This window comes from Bison bison, unplaced genomic scaffold (assembly GCF_000754665.1).
Source record: "Bison bison bison isolate TAMUID 2011002044 unplaced genomic scaffold, Bison_UMD1.0 scf7180017864289, whole genome shotgun sequence".
Lineage (NCBI taxonomy): Eukaryota > Metazoa > Chordata > Mammalia > Artiodactyla > Bovidae > Bison > Bison bison.
In genome coordinates this window covers 7,482,209-7,493,320 of record NW_011494861.1, presented here as the reverse complement: position 1 = coordinate 7,493,320, position 11,112 = coordinate 7,482,209, and the positions used below count along the sequence as shown (strand labels likewise).

Sequence of the window (11,112 nt, the reverse complement as noted above, 5' to 3'; positions counted from 1 at the left end):
TCTGCATATCTGAGGTTATTGATATTTCTCCCGGCAATCTTGATTCCAGCTTGTGTTTCTTCCAGTCCAGCGTTTCTCATGATGTACTCTGCATATAAGTTAAATAAACAGGGTGACAGTATACAGCCTTGACCAACTCCTTTTCCTATTGGGAACCAGTCTGTTGTTCCATGTCCAGTTCTAACTGTTGCTTCCTGACCTGCATACAGATTTCTCAAGAGGCAGATCAGGTGGTCTGGTATTTCCATCTCTTTCAGAATTTTCCACAGTTTATTGTGATCCACACAGTCAAAGGCTTTGGCATACTCAATAGGGCAGAAATAGATGCTTTTCCATCTGGAACTCTCTTGCTTTTTCCATGATCCAGCGGATGTTGGCAATTTGATCTCTGGTTCCTCTGCCTTTTCTAAAACCAGCTTGAACATCAGGAAGTTCACGGTTCACATATTGCTGAAGCCTGGCTTCGAGAATTTTGAGCATTACTTTACTAGCGTGTGAGATGAGTGCAATTGTGCGGTAGTTTGAGCATTCTTTGGCATTGCCTTTCTTTGGGATTGGAATGAAAACTGACCTTTTCCAGTCCTGTGGCCACTGCTGAGTTTTCCAAATTTGATGGCATATTGAGTGCAGCACTTTCACAGCATCATCTTTCAGGATTTGGAATAGCTCAACTGGAATTCCATCACCTCCACTAGCTTTGTTCGTAGTGATGTTTTCTAAGGCCCACTTGACTTCACATTCCAGGATGTCTGGCTCTAGGTCAGTGATCACACCATCGTGATTATCTGGGTCGTGAAGATCTTTTTTGTACAGTTCTTCTGTGTATTGAGAGAGTTAAAAGCCCCTAATTATAAAGGTGAATCTAAATGCAGTTCCCTTTGGTTCTACAAACTTTGCTACACAGATTTGAAAGCTGTGCTACTGGGTGCTGGGCACAAACGAGATAAAATAGCAGGCCAGTTAGTCTTTAAAATGCTGGCTTACAGGTCTGGCCCTTGGCTGGAGTTTGCAGTCTGGGGACACAGACTTCACCACCACCCTAATGGATTGGAATGGCTTACCAGTACTAAACTTCTTGTACAAAGTGATTTATGCTGATCACTTGCTTTCCTTCTGGAACTCTGGAATCCTACCACATGCTAGGCAGAGTGTATCTACATGACCAGTTCCCAAAAAGCCCTGAGGTTTTTTTACAACCTATTGGCACTGAGTCTCTGACAAGCTTCCTTGGTTGGCAGGATGTCCCAGGTATTGTCCCAGCTCGTTGCTGGAGTATGTCTTGTGGGAATCCCATGGCAGAGGACCCTGGGCGTTCATACCCACTGCCTCCCATATGCCTTTCCCTTGGCTGATCTTACTCTATTTTTTCACCAAAACAAATCTTTCCTTTGAAGATGACTATGTGCTGAGTCATGTCAAGTCCTCCTAGTCAATCACCACACCTGGGGGTGACTTTGGGGGCTCCCATCACAGGAGCACACACATTTAGGGCCATCGCATCTTCCTGACCATCACTGTCAGCATGAGATGTCCCTTTATCTCTGGTGATACATGCTTCACCTTGAACTCTACTTTGTCTGAAATTAGTACAGCCACAAAGCTTTCTAATGCTTAGAGTTTACATGGGTATCTTTTTTTTCCATTGTTTTCCTTTCATACATATGGTTTGAAGACATATATTTAATATCTTCATGTTTAAACTGTGATTTTTTTATAAACAACTTATAAGTGGGTTTTAAATGTTAGCTTTTAATGTATGACTCTATTCTACAGACACTGTACATTTTTAAAAATTATTTCAATGACATTATCCATTATCATAATGTCTATAAAAGCAAACACCTGGAGTCAGAACAAGTGGTCATTTTAAGGAAGGACCTAATGAATGGATGACAGGTTATTCATATAGGAAAAGCTATGCTGTCTTAAGGAAGAATAAGAAATTCTTCATGAAATGACATGAACAGTCTAGAACATATATGGGGGGGAGGTTGTTTTTGTTTATTTTGTTTTTCAAAGGGTCTCATTTTGATCCTTTCTCTCCCAGAAATCCCTGAATGGAAACCCAATTATGTGACTTTCATGAAAGTATTGACTTTATCTTTGGGAAGGAAGTAAAAATGATCCACATTTACCAACGTATAATTCATACTGTTAAGAATATTTTTTAAGATATAGAATATAGCAATAAGCTACCATTCATGCCAAAAAAAGAGAAAAATATACAAGTATATTTATTTGTTGTGGTTACTTAGAATGTCTGAAAGGTTGTACAGAAAATAGGTAAATACCGGCTATATCCAGGATGAGACAGCCATAGGACAATACACTTACCTTGTGTGCCCCCTTGAATTTTGAACTATGGGAATTAGCTTTTCAAAAACAAGTTAAAATGCATTAATAAAGTAAAATAGGAAAATAAATTTCCTTTGTAAAATTCCTAGGCAAGAGACAACTGCTGTCTACTAGCCCGTGAGTCCCTGGAGGCAGAGCTGCTGGAGCTGGTCTCCCCAGCTTGGAGTCCCAGCTGGCCGGCTGGAGCTGTGTTACTCTAGGCATCTGACTCCACGTCACTCGTGTTGCTTCCTCTTCTGTAAAGCGGGGGTTATGATGCTACCTGCTTTGTAGGGCTGTCCTGAGGATGAAGTGAACCAACACAAGTGAAGCGCTAAGAAGTAAAGTTGTTGGGGACGTCTCTGGAAGTCCAGTGGTTAAGCCTCTGCGCTTCCAATGTAGTGGGCATGGGTTCGATCCCTGGCTGGGGAATTGGGATCCTATATGGCATGCAGTGTGGCCAAAAAATAAAACAAAGCTGTAAGAGCAGTAATCACCGCAGTATCTACACAGAGGCAAGCACACAGTAGGTGCTCAATCACAGGGTTTGAAGTGATGATGCAGGATGTGAGCGATTTAACAATAGTAGGTTATTCTCAGACCTAGTGCTCAGACAACTCTGAATGCAAGGAGAATTGCTCTGCCAGATGCAGAGGAAGAAGATACGGTCTCACCAAGCCAAACCCCACAAGCCGCATGCTCACAGTGGCAGGCCTGGATCCTTCCTGTGCGTCCCCCCCGAACCCTGGGCCTCCCCAGAATAGTACGATCACATGGGTGTTCTGTGGAGGCACATAAACACCAGCTTTTCTGGCAGGTTCCCTGGCAGCTGAGGGCAGAGATGGACACAGGGCCCCAAAACGAGGGCCTGAGCGTGCAAAGGTGGTGGTACCTCCACCTCACATCTCCCAGGATGCCCAGAGCTCCACCCCTGCAGTTCTAACCCCCAGGCCGTGCTGAGCCACACACAAGGCCAGCCCTTGCAAACAACCTGGCCAGGAAATAATTTAGGAAATCGAATTATCCGGGTTTTTGGATTGCTCCACTGTAGGCAGCAAGAAGCCTTGAGTCAGGGTCAAAAGTGCTGACTGAGTCGCTGAATCACATACCCTCTTTGCTGATGGGCCACTTTGCCTCCAAATGCTGCCACCGCCCAGGGTGATGGGCACAGTGAAAGACTCAGATAAACACGTGAAAATCGATACTGTCTCAGCTCACAGCGGTGAAAGCAAGCATTTGACATTAAAGAGTCGGTTTCTTTACCTGCTTAATTAGCGGGCCATCAAGCCACTTCAGGACACACTGAAACGCCGTCGATTCCTTCAGAGGCTGGCGTGCTCTCTGTGGGTGCGGAGGGACCAGCAGGTTTTGGTCAAAGATCCTGTGCCAGTCGTGCATTCTGCTGGTCCCTGGGTCCCTGGGGCCTCTGGGATTACCTGCACCATTTGTGTTCAAATAAATAAGAGCGTTACGAGGGCCCAGTGCTTAGAGAACCTCCCACTAATGCCAGGGGAATACCACCCTGTGACCCACACTCTGACCTCCCCAACCCCCACTGCAGCCGAGGACTGGCATCCATGCCACCTTGCCTGGCCAATCAGAGCATGCCTACCCCAGCCTCAGTGACTGGTTTAGGGACGGCCACATGCTCTGTCCAGCTGCAGAGGTGGAGCCCTGCACAAGGGCACCAGGCCTTGGGAACTGGGGTTCTTAGAGGGGCCTGGGGGGCATGACCCACTCAGAGCCAATAAGATGTGAGCTCAGAGCTTCTGCTGGTTCTGTTGCAAGAACACTCTCCTCTGGGGCCTTCGGAGCAGAGAGGCCATCAGCTCGGAGCTGCCAAGGGGGACACCATAGGAGTGGCCACCTTGAGACACATACAAAAAGGCAGGCAGCGTGGGAGCAAGGCCAGCGGTCCAGATGTCACCAGGAGAGCCCTGGCTCAAGGGGACCCTGGAGTCTGGCCCCCAGGACAGCCGAGCCACAGACAGTCCTGCTGGTGGAGCCAGGTGGGGACAGACTGAGTGTTCAGGGTGTCTTGGCAACCTGGCTCATTCAAGATTTTATCTGCCTTCCGGCAGACGAGGATCTCGAGACTGTCTTCAGCTGAAAGAGAATCTTAAGCCCTTGGCCTTAATAAGAGGCCAAGTTCTCCTAAAATGGCCAGCAAGGAGAAAGGGCAGTGGGTTTGGTCTTCTAAGACAATAGGTCTCTAAATGCAGTCCACAAAGCCCCAAGGTTCTCGGAGGTGGTCAAGGGCTCCAGAGGCTCAGAGCTATTTTCATAACCTCCAGATGCCACCTGAGTCTTTCACTGGGTTGGCATTTGTGCTGATAGTGCCAATGCAATGGTGGGTGAAGCTACTAGGGCCTCATCACCTCCCAAGACAACGGCAACCAAAGCCCACCAGCCACCCTGTGCTCTTCACCCCTCACGGCACAGAGTCCAGCAGCTTTGCTTAATAAGGTCCCTGGGGAGGCTGTGCAAACTATGGATTTCATTACATCTTGATTTGACCCTTGAGGATGCGTGCTTTTAACATTCTGTGATGAAAGGAGGTAAAGCACAAAAAGCATTTCTGCTGCCAAATGAAGGGCCAGGGTCACCCCGGGGTAAGCTGGGCATGATCGCTGGGCTGTGAGTTAAACTGCCTCCTTCCTGCACTCAGCAACACCATTCTTACTAAAAGAACAGCTCAGAGACAAACAATGGTGATTCAGAACTGGGAGCTTCAAACACAGTCTGAACAAAATGAGCCTGTCACTTCAAGGTAAACTCATAAAAACTGAGCTTTCAGGCAAAATTCAGAATTGGGAAAATCTGTGCCCTCCACTGTGAGCCTGACAGCTTCATAACTCTTGAAGACTTTCCTGACAAGAGGGGTAGTGCTGGTAACGAAAAGTGAGCTTTTGAAATTGTGTGAGTAGACGTGTCAATATTTGGAAGATCTGCCTAACTCAGAAGCAGTTATTGTCTGAGAGAATAAGCACAATGATGTAAAATCTTGCATGGGGAACAATCCACCCAAAGTGCGATGCAAACCAGAGGATTCAATGTAACAGTGTGAAAGTTTTCAGACAGGGTGTCAAACTCTGCTCTGCTTGTGAGAAACCCTTAAGGAACGATTGCTTGTGGGTTTGGGTACAGCACAGAAGCAGAATATCCACAGTTCTCTAAGGGCTCCCCGTCCACCCATCTGCGTCTCCTTCAAATCCTTCAAGCAAAATGACAACAGACTCAACAGAGAAGCAGTGCCCACTGGGATTCAATCATGCAAAACAAAAACAAAGCAAAAACCCAAAAAAGGGCCTTCTCTGGTAGTCCAGTGGCTAAGACTCTGTGTGCCTAATGCTGGGGGTTTGATCCCTGGTCAGGGAACTAGATCCCACATGCTGCAACTAAGACCCAGCACAGCCAAATAAATAAATATTTCAAAAACAAACAAACACACAAAACAACCCCACTCTTCTTGGTAATGTTTTTGTTTCAGAAAACGTGGCTGGCTTTCATTAAAAAAATATATTTTTATATTAATATGTAACAGGTCTGCTGCTGCTGCTAAGTCGCTTCAGTCGTGTCTGACTCTGTGCGACCCCATAGACGGCAGCCCACCAGGCTCCGCCATCTCTGGGATTCTCCAGGGAAGAACACGGGAGTGGGTTGCCATTTCCTTCTCCAATGCATGAAAGTGAAAAGTGAAAGTGAAGTCGCTCAGTCGTGTCCAACTCTTAGCGACCCCATGGACTGCAGCCTACCAGGCTCCTCCGTCCATGGGATTTTCCAGGCAAGAGTACTAGGTCTACTGTTTTTAAATGAATTAATAACACTGTCGACATTTCTCAACAATAAATGTTGGTAGGCATCACTCACATTTTAGGAAGTTATTTGGAGTCCTCAATCATTTTTTAAAGCATAAAGCAGCATGACACTAAAAAGCTGGAGAAAGGTTGCTCTAAAGGGACTTGAAATACAGGGCTTCAGGCAGCTGGCCCACCCTCCACATTCACAGGCTGTGTTGGGAATGCAGGGGGGCCCTGGAGGTATGAATGCGACTGGCCCCCCTGAGACGCTCTCCCACACCCGGTGGGCTTCAGTGTGGGGTCCGGCCCCCATTGGAACACCACCCCGACCCTGCATACATCTCCTTGGGCCTCCAGATCCAGACTGTTACTGTATGAACAGTAAGGCACACATACCGGTTTATGTGGGGTTTTTCCTCTGTGGGTTATGTTTGTCTGCTCAATACCACTTGTTTTGCGGAACTACCCTCCCCAGTTCTGGCCCGAGGGCTTCGGGGCTGGTCTCAGAGATGACATACACTGTGTGTGTCTTCACTGGGACCCCAGCCACGGCACCCTCTGGACAGGCTGTCTCCCAGGGCCAGCTCCTCTGTGCTTCTGCACCCAGCAGGCTTCTGTGCTTTTGGTCAGAACACGTATCAGCTGTCCTGTACTGACCTACTCCCTGGCCCACTGCTTGCAGAAGGAAACCTACTCTCCTGGGGCCTTGATACCGCACTTACAATCAGAGCTCAATCAATTCAGCCCTGAAACTGAAGTTTCAATAAACTTGTCTCCCCAGTTTTTCTCTTTTTCAAGGAAATGTTTCATCATTGACATTAGTTATAAAATTGAGAGGTTTATTCCTGCAAAGTGAGGGCCTTCACAGACTGGGGGGTAACTCTACAGCAAAGCCCTTTCTGCCTCAGAAGCACATGTAGGGAAACACCCTCTGGAAGGAGGCCCCAGTGGCAGTGTTTCCTGGCTCCAGGACAGTGCCCCTTTTGTAGGTGGCTCCCTCGCCCCAGATCCCTAACCTAGTGCATCCCCCCACTTCCCTGGGTGACAAGGGGACCCAATACCACATTTGCCAGGACCGGTTGCGATGACAGGATGGCACTGCAGGAGACACGCTGGGATGAAAGGCAGGTCTCCCAAGATCAAAGCTCTGAGCCAGGAAGGTGAAGGCAGGTGGTGGAGATGGAGTGACTACTGGAGTGGGTGATGGAGGGAGAGGTGACTCCTGAGACACAGGCTCCTGGGAGTAGGAGCCTGGACAGTCCCAGGGGCTCCATTACACACAGAGCTCTTCCCCTCCCGCCTGCACCCCCCACCCAGTGCCCCAAATGGCTCTCACCCGGCCCACACTCCTGTACACTCCATCCTGCCCTTGCTTCAGTTCCTCCCATTCAGCATGCCCTCTATCCCCCTTGACAGCCACAAGCACCCCTGGATGAGTCTTCCTCTGGTGCCACCTCCCCAGGAAAGCAGCTCCATCCATACATACCCCCTCACACGGGACCCTATCACAGAAGAGTCACCCAGCTTCTCCAGGCTACATGGTCACTGTCGTCCTGCAGGGACTGAGCTCCATGAGGTCAGGACTAGGTCCTCAGTGTAAACCTTTCTAATGATTAAGTAAATCATTCAATTATGCTGGAGAGGAATGAAGAAAGCTGCGGAGGAAGGCAGAAGGGCCTTTGGGGCCAGATGAACCATAAAGAGAAAACTAGGAGGGTCCCGTGCTTTGAGCCCAAGAAAAGGATACAAGGGCCTCTCCAGAGGAAGGGGGAAGAAAAGGCACCAACTTTTACTGAGTCCTTATCATGAGCCAGGCACTCACATTTTCATATTTGCTATTCCAATAACTCGAAGATAAGTACCACTACTGTCCCATTCCTACAGATGTGAAAAGTGAGATCCTGAGGTTAAACAGCCAGCCTGAAACCATATAGCTAGTCGTACAAACATCAAAGCCATTATAACCTATGCCAGCCCCTCTGCCCACCAAGGCCAGGAGAAGCCCTCAAGGGTAAAGTGAGAGCAAAGAGGTCGAGGAGCCTGGGTTGATCCTTGCTCTCCTCTCTGACTTCTGCAAAGTCTCTGCCCTCCCAGCATCTGCCTCCCACCTACAAAAGGAGGGGGGCCTCTGAAGCTCCCTGGAAGTCTTTGCTTCTGCAGACCTACCTGATCAACAAATATTCACCAAGCACCTGTTCTGTCCCAGTACAGTGAAGCGGACTGTCAAATACCCTGTCTTCAAGAATCTAAATAACCAGTAGGACAAAGACTAGGGGACAAGCCTGAGCAGCCCAGAGAAGACAAGCCTAACCCAGTCTCCCTTTTTGGCAAGGGGTTGGTGGGGGGAGGAGAAGAGGAGGGACCCAGGCACTGAAGTGATCAGCTGGGCTGAGGTCTCGTCAGCAGTGATTCACCAAGGAAAGGGAGGGACAGGAGCCACAAGGAACTTCCCGGGCACAAGGAAGCTCCCCTCCCAAAAGCAAAAGAGATCTGGCCTTCCTGAACCTTGAAAGCTCGGGAGCTTTTTTGAGAGTAGACACCAAGTGCATGTGTGTATGTATTCAGTCGTGTCCAACTCTTTGTGACCCCACGGACTGTAGCCTGCCAGGCTCCTCTGCCCATGAGATTTCCCAGGCAAGAATGCTGGGTGGGTTGCCATTTCCGACTTCAGGAAATCTACCAGACCCTGGGGTCAAACTCGCATCTCCTGCATTGGCAGGCAGATTCTTTACCAAATGCACCACTTAAGAAGAAATCCCCCCCCCCCGCCCCCCTAGAGTAAGCAGAAGTCTAATTAAGCCCTGCCTGGAATTCCTCTTTCAAGGAGTGTTCTTTGAGTACCTACCCTGTGCCAGGCCCTGGAGAACACTGCAGACAACCACGATGACCTCAAGGAATGTATCTGAAGGGAGGCAGAAACACAGGATACAAGTTAGCACACAAAAGAGGTGGTTGTGACCTATGAAAATCACAGAGGAGAGGAGGGTGCAGGGAGCTGTGATGGAGACCCGGCTTGGAACTGGCGGCGACGGCACAATCATCTAAAGTACACCTTTCCCAATACACAAGCTTGTGAGACTTCCCACCTGCGCTTCAGTCAAAATCACACAGTGCGACAGTGAAGGCAGGACCAGGGCTGCGAAGGCATCTGTCTTCTATAGAGACAGACATGAAAGAAATGTGCAGGGTCTGAAGAAGGCAGCAGGAGACAGAGCACTGGGGTTCTCAAGAGCACAAGGGCCCAAGTGGGGAGCTCGGAGGCGGTCAGAAGGTCGGCGGGCTGGACAGCGGAGGGGAAGGCGGGAGCAGCTCCAGGGTAGGCCTTAGGCAGGCAGGACCATCGGAGCAGGGAATCCCGCGAGGGTCAGGGAGTCTCCAGATCTCCACTGGGCAGCGGCGATGGGTCGGGTCGGCAGGCAAAGCAGGGGGTCCCCAGCAGGGGTCCGAACGGGAAAAGGGGAGGGCCAATGCCGCGGTCTCAGCAAAGCCCACGCTGTCGCCGGAAGCTGAAGCGCTGCCAGTGGGTGCGGAGTCTAGGGGCAAAGTGCAGAGATGGAGCCCCTAAAAGCCCCCGATACCCTACAGGACCGGGCGGCCCGGACCACACCAAAAGTCAAGGAGAGGGGGAGGAAAATGCGACCGACGCGGGCACAGCCCCGCGCTAGCCGAGTTGCCGCGCCCCTCAGGCCCAGGGCCCCCAGAAGAGTCGGACGGAGCACCCCACATACACTTCGGGATCAAGGCCTCGGGCCGCTAGGTGGCCGCTGAGCCTCTGGACTGAGTCCAACCTCCCCCGCGGCGCCATCCAACGTGGTTCCGCCCGTGGCGGGCAGCGTTACCTAGGAGACGCGCCTGCAGCAGCCGCCCCCGCCCCCGGGCGTCGAGCCCCAGGCTTCTGAGGAAGTGCCTCTACGACGGATCCAGAGGCCCGGCGCTGGCCGGTGCCCACCAGAGCCGCAGACCCTGCGGGCCGAGGACCGGCCAAGGGGCGCCGGATCCGCTGCCACCAGCTAGAGGAGCCTTGGAAGGGGAAGAACTCGCTCTCCGTCATTCACGTCAGCAGGACGCAGGGACCAATCAGAGCCCAAGTCCAGGGTCTCCGCTCCAGCAGCGCCAGCCAATCGGCGCGGCGGCGGGCCCGTCCTAATTTGCATGGTCGGCGATCCCTCAGCCAATAAGAGTGTGACTGGCGTGAAGAACAACCAATGAGAATCTAGAAGGGGAGTGGCCCCGGGCGTCCCACGAGGTGAAGATGCTGCGGGCGGAACCTGGTGGAGCAAGCGGGATTCGGGGGCGCTAAAGTCGCAGGGGCAGGGCGGGAAGGAAGATCCGGAGCGGGATAGAGGATCCGGAGCTGGAGCCCCCAGGTGAGTGCAGGGGGAGACCCCAGCCGTCCGCGCAGTCCCCTGCAGTGCGCCGGGAAAGCGGCGGCGGGCACCGCGAGGCCCGCGCTGACTCTCCATCTCCTTGTCCCCAGCGCGTCCCCGCACCCGCCTCCATCCTCACCTCCTCTCCAGCCGGCTCACCTCCTTCTCCATCATATCCCTTCCCCCATTCCGCCCTCCTTTGGCTGCCCTGTCTGCCAGCCTGCCCGACCTTTTAGCTCCCATCCCGACCCCTGCCCCAACTTCATCCCTCCCTGACCCCTCCTTTTCCCGCAGCTTCGCCTCCCCCTCCCCCATCCCTCTTTCCATTCCCTCTCCCAGCCTCAGCGCACCCCCCATCGGAGCGCTCCTGGTCCTAGTCCTCCCCATCTCTCTCTCAAAGGCTCATCCTGCCTCTCCTTTCAGGTCCCTAGCCCCATCTTCCCACCCACTCTGCTCCCAATCCCTACGTTTCCCCATGGGCGCCCTCTCTCCATCTTGCCCTGCTCCCCAGGACCTTGGCACTCCCCTCCTGCACCAGTTCATCTGGCTACCTACACACCTCACCCCACCCGGGCCCCTCTGCCCCTACCCCATCTTCAGCTTCTCTTCCC

The 11,112-nt window shown here is 51.5% G+C and overlaps 1 protein-coding gene across 3 annotated transcripts in view; it reads right to left on the bottom strand.

The window, feature by feature from the left end:
• NPHP4 (nephronophthisis 4) overlaps positions 1 to 10,169 on the bottom strand; it is a 138,338-nt gene extending 128,169 nt beyond the window's left edge. For 2 of the 3 annotated variants that reach the window (XM_010849957.1, XM_010849959.1), the window contains exons 1-3: positions 9,974 to 10,169; positions 8,980 to 9,036; positions 3,598 to 3,770 (exon numbers count right to left, since the gene is read on the bottom strand). In XM_010849957.1, the coding sequence (XP_010848259.1) occupies positions 3,598 to 3,732 (135 nt within the window). In that variant the 5' untranslated portion in view covers positions 3,733 to 3,770; positions 8,980 to 9,036; positions 9,974 to 10,169. Of the gene's footprint in view, positions 1 to 3,597; positions 3,771 to 8,979; positions 9,037 to 9,220; positions 9,717 to 9,973 lie in introns of those variants that run through there. The other variant, XM_010849958.1, reaches the window with a different exon arrangement.
• Positions 10,170 to 11,112: the final 943 nt, after the last annotated feature.